At 37.3% G+C, this 16,988-nt stretch overlaps 1 protein-coding gene and 1 pseudogene across 1 annotated transcript; both read left to right on the top strand.

Moving 5' to 3' along the window:
• Window positions 1-62: 62 nt before the first annotated feature.
• LOC107685332 (vesicle transport protein SFT2B-like) lies at window positions 63-2,315 on the top strand. The gene is made up of 7 exons (XM_016481882.1): window positions 63-276; window positions 462-543; window positions 632-710; window positions 1,373-1,408; window positions 1,509-1,567; window positions 1,691-1,720; window positions 1,948-2,315. Exons 1-7 carry the CDS (start codon window positions 195-197, stop codon window positions 1,997-1,999), a joined length of 420 nt encoding a protein of 139 aa, XP_016337368.1. The 5' UTR covers window positions 63-194; the 3' UTR covers window positions 2,000-2,315.
• Window positions 2,316-4,843: 2,528 nt separating this feature from the next.
• Window positions 4,844-16,711, top strand: LOC107685331 (chromodomain-helicase-DNA-binding protein 1-like; annotated as a pseudogene).
• The last annotated feature ends 277 nt before the right edge of the window (window positions 16,712-16,988 follow it).

Below are 16,988 nucleotides of genomic sequence, written 5' to 3'. Positions count from 1 at the left end.
TTCGTGCACCTGTGAAGTACCAGTAGGTGGCGTGCGTGAGCACCAGGTGATAATCATGTTCAATGAAGGGAGCCAAAAGGTGAAGGTAACACGTGTATGATGACAAGCGAATGCCAGCTGGACGATGATACAACACATTCTCAGGGATTTAGAGTGAACCGATTCAATTAATAAAGAGAACTGAATGTACAGTAATGGACAAACTCAGAGCGGTTCTGGGTGGTCGTGATGGAAACAACGACAACAGAAATGTACTGCAGGTAAATGACTGTCCTTGTGCTCTGCTATTAGCTCTTAATTAGGATCTTTTAAAATATTTAAAAAATGTATAAACAATAATATGATGCTGATTTTGCACGTATTGATATGACGACTTCACATTTTGAAACTTTTTATTTGGGGGAGGGCATAAAATCAGTATGTTTCATTATATTAATAACCATCCTTTTTTTCTCATGGAGTATGTTGCCTGTTTATTCCTAAAGTAGGGCTGATTCTCTTCATTGTGTTTTACACATTTGGCAACATATGCTCCTTAGTAAGGTAAGTCATAAAACTTGCAACTTAAATGCTCTAACTATTTATTATTGCATTTTGATGAATTCACTGTTTAATTTGAACCTACCCCCAGCACCATGTTTCTGATGGGGCCAGTGAAACAGCTGAACATGTGTGACAAGACCAGAGCCTTTGCTACAGTTGTTATGATAGTGAGTTATTTTCCACACACTAATATCCTCATATAAAACCAAAAATGAGGATCTGGACTGACTGTAAAAATAATGCATATATGTCAGTTGGGTCTTTCAATTTCAGACTATTAACCCTTTGAAGCAAAGGCAATGCCAATTGACAAGTTTATTATTGATGACTAATTGTACAACATTCATACAAAATCATGAAAATATTTAAAGTCAGTAAGAAATCAAAATTTACTCTTTTTTTATTGCATGATCCTGGTGTTACTATGAGCAGATCATCTGTGCACATTTCTAAAATGTTCATAATAATATCATCAATAATGTTAAGAATTTTCATGATCCAATACATTTCTTATTGATAAAATGAAGTCCCGCCATGGATTCTGTTTCCTCATTAAATATCTCATGTTTGATTTGGATATACTTCTGATTTTGCAAGTAAAATTCATGTTGTATTTAAATAAATGACTTTTAAATTTCTCCTAGAATTAGTGCCATCTCAAAAATGTGTTGGATGCACCAACCATTGGAAAAATTATTATTTTAGCTCATGTGCATCCTTTGGAAATCTTCCAGTTACAGCGAATACAGATTCTGATTATAGATACAGTATTTTTGACCAGCTTAGCAATGGGTACTGAGAGTTCCACTTTTTATTTTGTGGCCTACAGACATGTCTGGTTCTCACACTCTGTGCAGCTTTTTGGGTGAGTTCTAGTCTATCCTTACTGTAGATTTCAAACTAAGTCTGAATCAGATGATACAGTATTATTTGATGCTTTTTTAACACTGATCTCTGTACCACAGTGGAAGATCTTTGCACTCACTTTGCTGTTTGTCATTCTGCAAGTCCTTGCATTTGCATGGTAAGTTTCCTTGATGCTGTGTAGTAAATATATTTTAAGCATATTATTTAAATAAGTAGCTTAGCACCCAGTTTAATATTGTACTGAAATACATTTTATCAATTGAATTTTTCTTCTCTATAGGTATAGCTTGTCATACATTCCTTTTGCAAGGTTAGTTATGTTTTGTGATTTCAAAATATCGAATTAACAGTAATACAGATATTAACAGACTGATGAATGTGTGGTTTTTATTGTATTCAAATATAAATTAAATATAGTTTATTCTGGTAAATGACAGCAGTAATCAAGCACAGGCTAAATTGGACCTGGCTGTTTTAAAATCTAGAGTCTGCTAGACTTCTTTTCTAAGGCCTTCATACTCTCTTTACCTTAACCAGAGATGCCGTCCTGAAGTTTTTCTCCATGCTGTGCAACATGTGTGTGAAATGAAGAGCTGGGGTTTGGCCTTTCACCACTCCAGGAACTTTCTGCTCAAGTATTCTGTGATTTCAGGATCCACAAATGATCATTGACAGAATGGCACAATGGGACATTGCTGTAATGGCTAGTTGGACATTTTGTTAAATCTGAACGTAAAGAATAAGTCTGCGTTCTACTGAATGTGTTTTAACATGTTATAAATCAGAAAAGGTTACAGGCCTGCTTTAAAATTAATATTTATAAAATCAAATATTTTGGAGGTGGCTTTTGAAAGTTGCACTTTAAATTTTCTCTACCTTTGTCGTCTTAATATTGTATGATAACAACCTGTAAATAAAGACTAGTTTTATCAGTTAACTGTGTATGTGTGTGAATATCTAAAAATTGTTTTGTAATTGACACTATCACAGATGATTTGTCTGGATTTTGTGAATTCAAGACCTGGGGCCCGTTGTTCGTATATCGCTTATTACCAGTGTTGGGGAAAGTTACTTTTAAAAGTAATGCATTATGTCAATCAATAAATTGAAAAAAAAAAGTAACTTGCGTTACTTATTTGAAAAAGTAACTCAGGTATTCTCTTGTAAATTAAAAAGTAATGCGTTACTTTACTAGTTACTTGAAAAAAGTAATATGATTACATAACTTGCGTTACTTGTAATATATTACCCCCAACACTGCTTATTACATCCGAGATGAAATGTCACATCCAAGCTGATATCATCGCGCTAATCAGGATCTGGCTAATTCGGTTCTACGAACACACCTGTTGTTGATGATTAGTATGGCTGGATTGAGTTATCTGAGATAATTGCGTGTTCATGGATTGGTTTAAAAGGGGCTATGTATCGATCGATACTCGAAACCACGATCAGCAATGCAGCGATTGGCTGGCGGCAGCAACGTAATGACATCATATAATTAAATAAGACACCTGACGAAAAACTTGACAAAGTTTTGGACTTTTACAAGGAAACAGCCAAGCGAACAAAACTACATAAATGTTATAATAGATAAATGAAATGTGTTTTTATTTTATTTAAATTGTTTACATGATTCCCATGTATTCCGGGATGAGCTTTGAAGACCCAAATAATCCAAGATCATGCCAAATCGTCAACAATCAAATCCAGCTAAGTGAGTTAGCAACGTACGAAGAACGGGCCCCAGCAGTACAGCTCTGTGGCTTTTGTTGGGTTTACATTTGTGTTTGTGTGTAAACGTATTTATCTTTTTTAATAATGGCGCCTTTAAAGTACGTGTCTGCATTGCCGACTAGTCATTGGACGACCTCTGTTTTGAAACCCGCCCACTCACTGTTGCAGGAAGTAGTCATGCCTAAATTCTAGTGATGGGAAGTTCGGATCATTTTACCGACTCGGACCTTTGAGTCTCGTTCAGCAAAATTAACGAATCTTTTTTCGAGTCATTTCGTTCATTTTAGCAAAATATAATTAAAATGTCACGTGTTACTTCCCTAATACGTCTACTACTTACGCAAACGTTGATCACACTACAAACAATACAAAACTGCTATAAGAAACAGAAAAGATTAATTAATTGTTTACCTGGGTCTTCAGTCTATGATTAGCTCACCTCACCTCTTATCTGACAAGTCTTTGGGTTTGAGTCGTTCGTTCCTCACGTGACAGCCCCACACACTTTAACCAATGCAGTCAAAATGAACGAATCGTTCAAGAACGACCCAACACTACGAAGTTCACGTCAAACTCTGGCGCGGGCAAGCTATTATAACTTCAGTAGCCTTTTTGACTGAAGTGTCTAAAGATAGAAGGCTTAATGTGAACGTAATTAAACCACAACAATGTCAACATTTCTTCGAGCAGTCAAAAGCAATCTACCAGAAAAGGAAAAATCGGAATTAACGGAGAGTGACCTGAAAAAATGGGGACTAGGAGGTGTGTGAATTGAGAGCTCCTTGTAATATGTTTAAAAGAAACACAGCAAAGTATTTGTGTGCCATTTAAGATTTTGTGCCTGAAAATGTTTCACAAATTATGTGTAATATAATTAAAGTATTTATGGACTGCGTTCATTTATTTCATATTGTGGCTTTGTTTCAACCTAATGAGCACGATTGAAACTGAGTACTTGTACTTGAAATTATAATTTTTATTACTTGCATTTGGTTTAGTACATTTTTGCATGGTATACTCAAAGTTCACTTTTAGAGCTGATGGCATCTATTTCATCATTCAGAATGTTTGGGCAGTGTTGGCTTTCATGTGGAACATTAATTTAACCAGTGAAAAAGAAATGCATTGAATGCCCACTTTATGGTTTGGAATACTCTAAATCTAAAAGTGTTCTTACGAACAACACTGCAATGCTTTATCTCCTTCCTAACAGCAATTCATCTGAGGTCTTATCAGGTTGATGGAGTGAGGTGGCTGTCACAGTGTATGAAGAACCAGCAGGGCTGCATCCTTGGTGATGAGATGGGTCTGGGCAAGACCTGCCAGGTTTGTAATGGGATGGGTTTACCTTGCTTATAATGCTTGCTTTTAAGTCAGAGATTTATTCCAAGATGTCAGGTATCAGATAACTGAGATGCCATCCTCTGCTGTAGACCATTTCTTTGCTGGCATATGCTCGAGGATACCTTAAGATGAACGGACCGTTCCTTGTGCTTTGTCCCTTATCTGTTTTGGAGAACTGGAGACGAGGTACAACGGTAAGGGATGCTGGTATACGGTCAGACTTGAGTGGTCAGTTTAGATTACAAAGAAGGCATATTAAAGATAAAGCCTACTGATTTATTACTGTTGCAGGACTGTGAAACAATATGCCACTTTATGAATGTGTGAATATTCCAGCATGAACTGATTTTACATGAAAGACAATGTGTTGTCACTGTCACTAGATGGAGACAGTAGCATATAAACGAAGAATTAGTATCTTCCTTGAATCCAACTTAACATGAAAGATTAGTTAAGGTTCTCTTACTTTATTTTTTTGTTTAGCTTCTGTCCCAGTCTGTCTGTGGTCTGTTACACTGGAGATAACGAAAGAAGGGCAAAGCTCCAGAAAGAGCTCAAGAATGACCGACACTTTCATGTTCTTCTCACCACCTATGAGGTTAGTGCACCTGTTTTCAGAGAATAGGTCTGTGATAACTGCATTCAGAGGGTTGCATTCCAAAAATCTTTTTAAATCATATTTAATAGATGTGCCTCAAGGATGCCAGCTACCTGAAAAGGTAATCATCTTAAATTTTTCTTTTTGCTGTTTTGGTAAAGAGATATAGTTTGAAAACTTATATAAATAACAATATTTCCTCAGTTCTGCTACTCAGGCTTTTTGCACGTAATTAAAAATCAAAATTGGTTATTTGGGTGGCATTAAAGTTTTTTTTTTTTTTTTTTTACCATATATAGCTTTTGCAGTCATTAACACTCATGTAAAGGTAATCTGTAAAAGCTAATTACTAAATTACTAATAATAGCATTTAGCAAATTGCTAAATTGTACATTATAAATATTGTTTTTATACCTAAATTCAGCTGTAGTTTTGAGTTAAATTTTTAGTTTTCTGCTTTTCTCTACCTTTGTCTTAATACTTTATAATCATAACATTTTGTCAATAAAGAATAATTTTATAGTTATTACAAAAAAAAGTTTTATAATTTACACTATAAATTATATTTTGAAAGTAAAATTCTGCAATAAACATACTTGGCCTTCCTTGGTTTTGCAGGCACTTTGCGGTCATCTAATCTTTAAAAGCAAAATACTAATAATTTAGTAACTTGAAGCCTTTAAAAGTTTGGTTTTAGTTTGTAGTGTTTTTTTGTTGTTGTTGTTGTTTAGACAAAATAGTGTAGAATTTTAATATCTTTAACATAACATTTATCAGTTATCAGCCATAACATAAAAATAATTATAAGTTTATTGGTGTCTGTGACTACATATTTCAATTCATATTTAAATTTACCACTCCACTCTCTTTCCACAGTTGGAAATGGAAGATTGTAGTTGTCGATGAGGCTCACCGGCTGAAGAACCAGGAATCATTGCTGCACCAAACCCTCAGAGAGGTTACACGATTGCATTTTCATTGCTTTTACAGTCACTGTCAGTCTGTAAAACCCCTGATAATAAACCTAGCCTTGCTTGTCAATTTTTCAGCTTTCCCCTGCTATTAACTGCCATCTGACATCTGCCTTCTCAGTTTACAGTGGGTTTTCGAGTGCTGTTGACAGGCACCCCCATTCAGAATAACTTGCAAGAAGTTTTTTCCCTCCTCACCTTCATCCAGCCCAGTCTGTTTCTGCCTGAAGCCGTTGAGGACTTTGTTAGTGCCTACGCAGACGTACAGACTGAACCTGCTCTTGGTATGGCAGCACAAACCTTTGCACTTTCAGTGTGAAAATCAAACTCTTAGCGCTGGAAGATAATTTATGTCTGCCACCACCCTTATTAACACTTACGGCTGCTGGTTTCAGCAAATGTTTCAGCAATTAACTGCCATCATTGACCTTAAAGGCTTTGTGGTAAGACAGTCATGCTTTTAAAAGCTCTTTTCTTTAACTGGTTTAATGTAATTGATGTTTGTGGTGAAAATTACAGTGCTGTGACTGCTTATCACAAAAGCACTGATCAAACAGATCTAAGTGAGACAGGAAAATTGGACCGGTTTGGTGCCAAACTGAACACCTCAGATACACAAACATGGCAGAGCATAAAAAGGTGTCAGTTTCGCAATGCCAGCCTGGTGTAGATTAGATGCTCTCTCTCCTTGACTCACCTGTTAGATTTGCTTGAGGCTATCAGATGATAGAGATCATAAATTCTCATATTATTTGGACTCGGGTGACCTTGTGTGTGAGTTTGTAACATGGTTGTTCTTGTCTGCAGCCGATGAGCTTCATCGAGTGCTCCAGCCCTTTTTGTTGCGCAGGGTTAAAGCAGAGGTGGCTGCCGAACTGCCCAAGAAGACAGAACTCGTGGTTTTTCATGGGCTGTCTGCCCTTCAGAAGAGATACTATAAAGCCATTCTGATGAGAGACCTTGGTAAGTCTTCCCCAACATGAATCATCTGTTACAACAGTCAAAACTGAATACTTTAGCAAAAGGATGAGTGTTCATTTTAATAATTTCAGATGCCTTTAGGACTGATCAAAACTCTTAAGACCCAACTTCTGAACATTTTAATGCAGCTCAGGAAATGTGTGGACCATCCGTATTTGTTTGATGGTAATCACTCTCACTTTTTGTGATTTTTTTAAAATTATTTATTTATTTATTTTTCTATGGTCAGACAAAATAAAAACAACTAACTGTCTTTATTCCGCACCTTTTTCATGTAAGGTGTGGAACCAGAACTGTTTGAGATGGGGGAGCATTTAGTGGAGGCCAGTGGAAAGCTCTCTCTGCTGGACACCATGCTGGTGTATTTTCACGAGGGGTGTGTGCTGCTCACCTAAAGTTACTTTCCTGTCGCTAGCAAACTGGTATAATATGCTGATTTGGTGATTATTATCAATTATTATTGTTAATTATTATCAATTATTATTAGTAATTGTTATTATCTTATCTCATCAGTTATCAGTGTTGAAAACATTCATATTTTTGTGGAAATCATGATACATTTTTGTCAGGAGTCTTTGAATTAAAAAAAAAAAAAAAATCATAAGAACAGCATTTATTTAAAGGGGACCTATTATGCCCCTTTTTACAATATATAATATAAGTCTCGGGTGTGCCCAGAATGTGTCTGTGAAGTTTCAGCTCAAAATACCCCACAGATCATCATTTATTATATAATTTTGAAAATGCCTATTTTGAGTGGAAGCAGAAAGACACTGTTTTCGTGCATCGCCCCAGTCTGGGCTCGGCAAAAGTGCGCATCGAGGGCGCATGACGGCCGCAAAGGGGGTGCCCTTCTGAAAGCTAAAATGAGGAATGGGACACCCTACGGTCTCGTGGACTTAATGGACACGCGCACGCAGTGGCCATTGTGAGTCCTGAAGACCGAAAGTGTACTTGAAGTGTGCCATTTGGGACAGGGCCAAAGTGGCTGTCACACAGCATGTGAGCACTAAACTAAATTATCTTTCATGTCTTTCATTGTGCTTAAACTGCCAAATACACACAAGTTTATGTTAAACACACATAAATTACAAAAACACAGTTGGTTATGTCTGTGAAGGTGAACAGCTGGGAAAGAAATCGCATGGTTATATTAGATCTGTGTATTAAGTGAAAGCAGCGAAAATCACTCTCTGCTAAACAGTCATGGGCGAGGCCTGTAAAATGTGGCGTCACATTGTACAGATTCTGCAAACGGGTTGTTCTGAGACACTGCTTATGATTTATGGAGATTAAAAAAAAGGAGAGGGTGGAGCATTATTTCATCATTATAGGATGGTTGTGTACACGCACTGCTGACACACATTTATGTTCAAACAACATTTAAAAGTTAATTTTGCATAATAGGTGCCCTTTAAAATTGAAATCTTTTGTAAAATTGTAAATTTCTTTGTCACTTTTGATCAATTTATTTGAATAAAGTATTAATTCCCTTTTTTATTCTTACCCCAAACTTTTGAATGCTAGTGTATCACAGTTTCCACAAAAAGATTAAGCAGCAAAAATTGTTTTCAACATTGATATTAATAAGAAATGTTTCTTGAGCACTAAACCACCATATTAGAATGATTTCTGAAGTATCACGTGACACTGAAGACTGGAGTAATTTACCTTTACCTTCACAAAAATCAATTCTATTTTAAAAAATATTATAGGGGGGGGTCATATGATGAGATTTCAATTTTTCCTTTCTCTTTGGAGTGTTACAAGCTCCTTGGTGCATAAAGAAGATCTGTAAAGTTGCAAAGACTAAAGTCTCAAATCCAAAGAGATATTCTTTATAAAAGTTAAGAGTCAGCCACGCCTGCCTAAAACGCCTCGTTCTAACACGCCCCCACATATCTATGTCAATATGTGGAAATAGTAGCATAATGCCGCCCAAATGTGCACGCAAAGAAAGAAGGCGTGGTTTCAGGAACGCAGTAGTGTTGATGCAGCCATGTCAGGGAGACACTGTGTTTCAGTACGAAAGCAAAATCACTTTATTTGGCCTTCCGGAAGTAGATGCGATTAGGAAAGGTTAAGATTTATTTACAACAGAACAGCACAACCCAGATGTTCGAATTTGTGCAACGCACTTTATGGACGACAGTTTTTTGAACCTAGAAGAGTACAAGGCTGCCTGTGCACAAAGTCTATTTAAAAAAAACTTTTGGTAGGTCTGCATATGTTTGTTTCTTCTCAATTTGGATCATTTATGTAACTCTACCCTACATGTTCTCCTAGTAATCTAGTCCTCTGATCTAGAGCACTTGATGTGGGTTCAGTATCACATCCTGTGTTTGTTGCTGCATGAGTGTTAATGTGCTACCGGCTATGTAACTGCCAGCTCTGATTGGGCCCTCCTACTTCTCTGCAGGTTACAGTTATGAGCGTCTGGATGGTTCAGTCCGAGGAGAGGAACGTAACCTAGCTATCAAAAACTTCAGCACCAAAGATGTTTTTATATTCCTCCTCAGCACCAAAGCTGGTGAGTTCACAGTCTAGGAAAGCCAATCTAAGATTCACACCATCACACTCTATAATCAACTGCAGTGCAAATCTTTTTTTTTTTTTTTTTGATTAGTTACTGTACTATTAGAGAATTATATCTGAATACCATTCCAGGTTGCAAAATTGTCTGTAACTGTAATGTAATGTAACTGAAAACTGAAAGTTGTGATGAGATAATGCATAAATATTGAGGCCATGCATTACCACTGTGTCTCTGTATGAGATGGCGGTGCAAAAACTGTGATGTAGAGATAGAGATTCGGTTCATCTTATTATACAATTTTTTTCTCAACTGTTCAGATTACAATTACAGCCTTACTTTCAATGTAACATTTTATTTTTCCACTGACATTTACTTTTTTTTACCTGTATTTTTGATCAAATAAATGCAGCCTTGGTGAGACTTCTTTCAAAATCTTTCTATACCCAAACTTTTTTGTGTTTTTAGGAGGGATTGGTATGAACCTAACAGCAGCAGATACTGTGATATTTGTGGACAGTGATTTCAACCCACAGAATGACCTACAAGCAGCAGCCAGAGCCCACAGGATTGGCCAAACAAGGTATTCCACTGGCAAAATGCATATTTTAGGTTGTTCCATCACCATATACTTTCATTGTATGGCACAGAGCAGCATTAACATGCATTAAATGTCCCCATTAAAGACACTCTGCAAGACTATGTAGATAAATTCTCTTTTTGCTTGCAGGCCTGTTAAAGTTATCCGGTTCCTCGGTAGAGATACTGTAGAAGATATAATCTATTCCCGTGCTGTGTCTAAACTACGTCTCACACAGTGATTGAGGAGGGACGTTTTTCTCTGCTGGACCAGGCTCAATCTGCAGCTTCTGGTCTTCAGGTGGAGAGAGTCACATGTCCTTATCTCTTAAGCTCATCACTTTGCCCTGTTTCCTGGTTCATATTTTTGTTGGTGTACTTGTGGTTTCCCTTCTTGTGAAACTGCACATAATTCTCAGTATTCTGTCATTTACGTCCCCACCAATCTAGTTGAGTGAGATCCTGAAGTTTGGTGTGGATAAGCTGCTGTCATCAGAGGAGAGCTCCATTCAAGACGTGGACCTCAGGCTGATCCTGGGGCAGTCTCAAGATGGCCGATGGCTAACAGATGAAGAGCATGTGAAGCTTAATGAGAGCGATGAAGAAGAAGATGAGGACATGCAGGGTCAAAGTACAACACTTAGCTTCTTTTCAGTAATCTTGTTATAACTGGCACTTGAAAATTAAATGATCCGTTAATGTCTTTTCTGACTTCCAGACCACATGTACTACTTCGAGGGTAAGGACTACTCTAAAGACCCCAGTGCTGAGGATGAGAAGGCCTTTGAACTGTTACTTGAGAAGCAGTTAGCTGAACTAGAGGATGCTGGGAAGGAGGGCCGCGCACTTCGTAATAAAGCTGGGGTAACTTATTTTAAAAGCTACACTACCATTCAAAAATTTTGTGTTATATATGTACAGTATATGTATTTTGACTTGTTTCAAAAACATTAACAGAATCTTACCAACCCCAAATCTTTGAATAGTGGTGTATAATGCAAATTAAATTGTTTCGATTGTTAGTTGGGAAATATTTAGATTGCTGTCATTTTTTTTCTCTCATGATAGATAATAATTAATGTTTTTATCTTTCTTTTTATTTATTGCATTTATTTATCTACTTATTTTTAACTAAAACAAACAAAAAACTAAATTAAAAGATTGTCACTGCCCATCAGGTGTCACTGTCTGGGCCCTTGATCGACCCAGGGAGGAAGAAGAGACCTCTTACAGAATCAGAGTTGGAACAAAGATGTCAAAAGAGACAATAAGCTGCTGCAAAGAGGGCAAAACTACAGGAGGAAAGAAAAAAGCAACAGGAAGAACTAAATTACAAGAAGAAGTAAAAAAAAATCTTTCTGGCATTCTGTTGCATATTTTTGACCAGTATATAGTATATCTATTGTATGTTCTTGTGGATGTCTATTTTATAGCCTTGTGTGTATGTGTATCCTTCAATGACAGGATGGTAAGATGGGAATCGTGTGGCTACAAATCGCTGTGCTTGCCACAAGTTGACAGTGAGGGTGAGGATATGGAGCCTGATGAAGATGATGATGTCAGCTGGAGCTCCACAGATTCGGATCACACAGCCATTCGCTATGTGCTGGGTGATGTAACTCACCCTCAGGCTGATCGAGGGGATGCCATCATTGTGCACTGTGTTGGTACGTCTCTTATAAATTCTGTTAAAAACAACGGTGTGGCAAAGTTCGCCTGTAACAGACATGTCTCGCTGTCAGAACGCCACTGTCAACGTAATGATTATTCTGCACAACATGTTAACAGATATGGGGCCTTTTTATAACAATCTCAGCTTAATGCTAATTTGGCATGATGTGTTGTGTATGTGTGTATTTGGTGTAGATGACTCTGGACACTGGGGCCGAGGAGGATTGTTTACCGCACTGGAGCTCAGATCAGACGAGCCGAAGAAGCAGTACGAGTTGGCTGGCGTCATGGAAGGTAACAAACCTTTCCTGTTTACTGAGACAGGTCTAACTCATGCTGTCAAAACAAATATTCCACACTAAAATCAATATCCAGTTCACAGCTCATTATGTTGCATGCAAGCTAATTGTTCATAAAACTTATAGCTTTGATTTAATACCCATTAATGTGAAGTTTAAGAGTTGGGGATTTCGCAAAGTTTGTGGTATCCGAGCTATAAAGCTAGTATTTACTTTTGAGGTAGAACAGCTTACTGTAAACCAAAACGCCTCTCACATAATAATGAACAATGCTGATTTGTAGTTCTGCTCTAAACTGGGGTGATTATAGACATTTATGATCTTGTTTTATTGCAAAATTACTTTTCTGTGGTTTAGGGATACAGAATTGGAATGCACTGTTATTAAAATTCTGGCAAATACAGATAAACCGATAACAATTTTCATGTTATTAGCAGATTGTAGCACAATTCTGTACTATATTGTCTAAATATATTACTAACTTAAACACAAAATTTTAGTGTTCAAAAGAAATACCAAGTTCTGTCATGAAACTCTAGATGGCGCAGGCTGATGGGTCCTTAATGCAAACTGATGATATTCATTGAGTTAAACTACTTGGCACAAGCTGATTTGGTCATGTTGCATACGCAGCCAATGAGCTTGCTGCTTTACATTTAAATGGTTGGTTAGCATTCACTAGAGCATTTCACAGAGTGCTTTCCTCTGAGTTCCTCTGAAACCCTCCACCTTCCCCAGCTCCACCTGTATAGATCTGCTACGGGTTATTTTATAAGCCATTTGTCCAACAGCAGTATGTCTTACTCACAGCACTGTATCGGCATATGTATTGGCAGTAGCAAGTTCCTGTACTTGCTTTGCAGCAGCAATAAACAACAACAACAGCAATAACCAACAGCAGAAGCAATTCAGCTGCAGTGTAGCAGATCTATTCCACCAAGACCAAATATATTAACATTGTCCATAACCATACTAAAATCTTCTGAGAGTTGTCATAACAGGACAGCATTTATTTGAAATAGAAATCTTTTGTAACATTATTTAACGCGTCCTTGCTGAATAGAAGTATTAAAAAATACATTCTTAATCACCCCAAACTTTTAAATGGTATTGTATATTTAACAATGCTATAAAATTATAAGATTTTTTAATTTTCAGTGAATGTTTGTTGACTTCAAAGGTAAATTCAATCTAAAAATAGGCTGAATCGAGCATGCACAATTCAATATCCAGTATCACCCAATATATTGACCAATACCAATAAACTAAATAAGTAAATATCTTTAGTAATGACAGCTTACTCAAACACACATCAGTTCCATTCTATAATTGATTGAGTCAAAATTTAAGGGAAGCAAACAAAATGTATAAATTACAAAGTGATAATTGTGTGTTGCAGACTTAGAACTGAGGAATGTTCTACTTTTTCCTATTGATGACAAACAGTCCAGGCTCAGTGGAAGAGACTACGTAAGTCGGCAAGCTGTTTATGTCTTTACTTTACTGCTGTTAATTATTTTTAATCATTAATTTATTTAATCATTTTTGCCTCCTGTTTCTCTAGCTGGCACTGATAGTTGCTCAGCAGAGGGATAAAGCCAACAATTTGTCAGGCATTCGGCTCACTACCTTGGATGAGGGCCTCAAGAAGATCTACAGAGATGCCAAACAAAAGAAGGGTACTCTGCGCTCATTTGTGAAACTAGTTGGTTGCAATGACGTGGCTTCCTCTATTCACCTTTTAAACAAATGACTTGGGTTGAAAATCTATTACAGTTTGTAAAGAAAAGAATCACCCCCCCCCCTTAAAATAATCACATGTTGTTGCTTTGCAGCCTGAAATGAAGACGGACACAGTTTTTGTTTCATTCAGCTGTATTTAGTGTAACTTATAACATCCAAGTGAAAGTTATAACACCAACATGTCAGGAAAAAAAAACTGAATCACTGAGTTGGAAAAAGGTTCACCCCCTCCTAAAAATGCCTTGTAAACTCAATCAGTTGTAGCTAATCACCTTCTCAATGGCACACAAAGGCATTTGACTTTCAACTGTGATCAGCTGTGATCATTTTGATTAGCTCAGCATGAAAATAGCTTTCCTGGAGCATTTCAGTTCTTGGTAGTGCAACTGAAGCAAACAATTAACTATGGGTAGCAAGGCACTGTCAAAAGATCTCCGGGATAAAGTTGTGGACAGGCACAAGTCAGGAGATGGATACAAAAAAATTTCAAAGGCTTTATCAATGCCTAGAAGCACAGTGAAGTCTATTATTGAGAAGTGGAAGGTATTTGGTAAAAAAACAATCCTCAAGAAAGACCACATGCAGTCACGACTGAGCTTTGCCAAAATGCACCTTGAAGATTTTGAGGCAGACGAGACTAAAATTGCACTATTTGGCCTCAACACCAAACACCTGTCGGAAATCCAATACAGCTCACCATCCAAATAACAGCATTCCTCCAGTAAAGCATGGAGGTGGTAATATCCTGTTATGGGGTGTTTCTCTGCAGCAGGAACTGGAGCACTTGTCAGGATAGAAGGAAAAATGGATGAGGAAAAATACTGTCAAATTCTTAAGGAAAATCTGCTGCCCTCTGCCAGAAAGTCAATGAGAAGAAGGTTTGCCTTCCAACATGACAATGACCCAAAGCACACAGTAAAACTGACCACACAGTGGTTGAAGGAGAAAAAGGTGAATGTCCTTGCATGGCCTAGTCAGAGCCCAGACTTAAACCCCATTGAAAATCTGTGGAATGACTTGAAGACTGCAGTCCACAAACGGTCACCATCAAATTTAATTGAACTTGAGCAGTTCTGCAAAGAGTGGGCAAATATTGCAAAGTCTAGATGTGCAAAGTTAGTAGAGACTAATCCCAACAGACTAAATGCTGTAATTAAAGCAAAAGGGGGGTGATCCTTTTTCCAACTCGGTGATTGTTTTTTTTTTTTTAATATTCTGACATGTTGGTGTTATATTTTTCACTTGGATGTTATAAGTTGCACTGAGTAAATACAGCTGGATCAAACAAAAACAGTTTTCATCTTCATTTCAGGCTGCAAAGCAACAAAATGTGATTATTTTAAAGGGGGTGGGGCTTTTCTATACCCACTGTAGATGAGTATAACAGCTACCACTGAAGTGCACATCTGTGCTGCAAACCTGTACTAAAACCTAAGTTCACTCAATGTATATAACAGCTGTCATTTTAAATGGCTGATCATGCCTTATGAGTCTTTTACACAGACTGTGTTTGAATTCGATTACGCTGCTTTTCCATAGTTTTTCTGTGTAAACATACACTGGGCGGATGTATTTGTCCGTTGCATTTGAGTCTCGTACATGACAGCACCATTCTAAAAACTCTGCGCTCTACTTAAAAGCACTTCAGCTTTGAACAAACATGTTCTTTGTAAATGTCTTTTTAGTTAATATTTTCTGTATTTTTATTTTTTTTCAATAGCAAGTGTCCATCTGCCTCGAATCGGTCACTCCACTAAAGGCTTCAACTGGTATGGTACAGAGAGACTAATTCGCAAGCACCTGGCTACCAAAGGCATCTCCACATTTATGTATCCTACCCGAAAAGAACTGAAAAGATTATTCAAATTTTTTTAGAAACTGCATGCTAGTAAAAACAGCTCAATAACAAAATAAACACAACAAAAATGACATTGATGGGCAAACAGCAGTGAAGAAAGCATCTAATAATAGTGGCGTGGATATGTTTGCACAAGCTCTACAGTTTGGCCCTCCAGTCAGATCTCATCACATTTATTTATATAGCACTAAATAAAATTGATTGCTTTAAAGCAAGCAGCTTTACAGTATTAAACCTGAAAAAACAATGTTAGCGTCACTTTCAATTAGAATTACAACTTCAATTTTACTACGAAGCAGCTCTCCAGTGTGTTTTTACCTGACCTCAACAGACTGAACAGAAGAAATAAACCAGAGAAGATTTTCATGCCACAAAAGGGGGACCCCCAGAGCACAGCTACCTGTTATGTAATTGTAAATGGTAAATGTAATGGTAGTTCGAAGGTGGTAATCAGCCATAGCAAAATTTTCTGGAAATAAACTGTTTTGAACTCCCGAAACGAACTCTAAACAAACTTTGTTTTTTCCTGATTTTGCTTTCGATTTTGTTTAAATTATATTGAGCCTTTAGAAACAGCAGTGAGTATCTTTTGTTATCCTTGACTTGTTTTTCAGCTACTATTATAAACGAGCCACATCACACTCTTTTACAGTTTCTTCCCCCACATGCACAACTACTCCATCAACCTCACACTCAGCCTCAGACCCAGCAGCATCCTCGCCATCTGGGTCCCTAGACTCCCTACACTCCTCCAGTCCCCTTGGTAACAGTGAAAACCTTACAAAGTCACCAAAACTCTCCACTATGTCACATCAAGGTCAAGGCGCACCAGGACTGGCTGATTTCATGAGAGATGTTTATGTATATTTCTACAACATAGCTGCTACAGAGAAGAAGCAGCTCACCCGCTACCTTATCGCATATCCTTTCACATTCCATCTTTACCAAAATGTTCCTATGCAAACAAAAAAACAAAAACAATGGTGAACCTTCAACAAAGCCAACAAGCCACTATACCACACCGACATGTCTATATCACATTTATTGATAAGAAAGCTTGTTGGTGTTGAATTGAGCTAATAGTTTACTCTTTAACGTTACTGCACATATGACGGTGATGAGGAGGATCTCATGAGCTCACATGTCACTCATATCGTAGGAGAGGTGGAAAGTCCTGTGCATGCACAGGTAGTACAATCACAGCTAACTTTTTAAAGAGGTTTTAATTTGCCTAATACTAATAGTTATTAATACTACTATTTTG

Source organism: Sinocyclocheilus anshuiensis, unplaced genomic scaffold, assembly GCF_001515605.1.
Source record: "Sinocyclocheilus anshuiensis isolate Anshui unplaced genomic scaffold, SAMN03320099.WGS_v1.1 scaffold385, whole genome shotgun sequence".
In the NCBI taxonomy this organism is placed as follows: domain Eukaryota; kingdom Metazoa; phylum Chordata; class Actinopteri; order Cypriniformes; family Cyprinidae; genus Sinocyclocheilus; species Sinocyclocheilus anshuiensis.
The sequence above is the reverse complement of the archived record's forward strand: the minus strand, read 5'-3'. Positions and strand labels throughout refer to the sequence as shown.

Bases quoted from the DNA above. Each gene is read 5' to 3' on its own strand.
- LOC107685332 (XM_016481882.1), top strand. From the start codon at position 195: ATGGACAAACTCAGAGCGGTTCTGGGTGGTCGTGATGGAAACAACGAC. The intron at 544-631 runs GTAAGTCATAAA...ACCTACCCCCAG, and splicing joins AACATATGCTCCTTAGTAAG to CACCATGTTTCTGATGGGGC. The intron at 1,568-1,690 runs GTAAGTTTCCTT...TCTTCTCTATAG, and splicing joins CAAGTCCTTGCATTTGCATG to GTATAGCTTGTCATACATTC.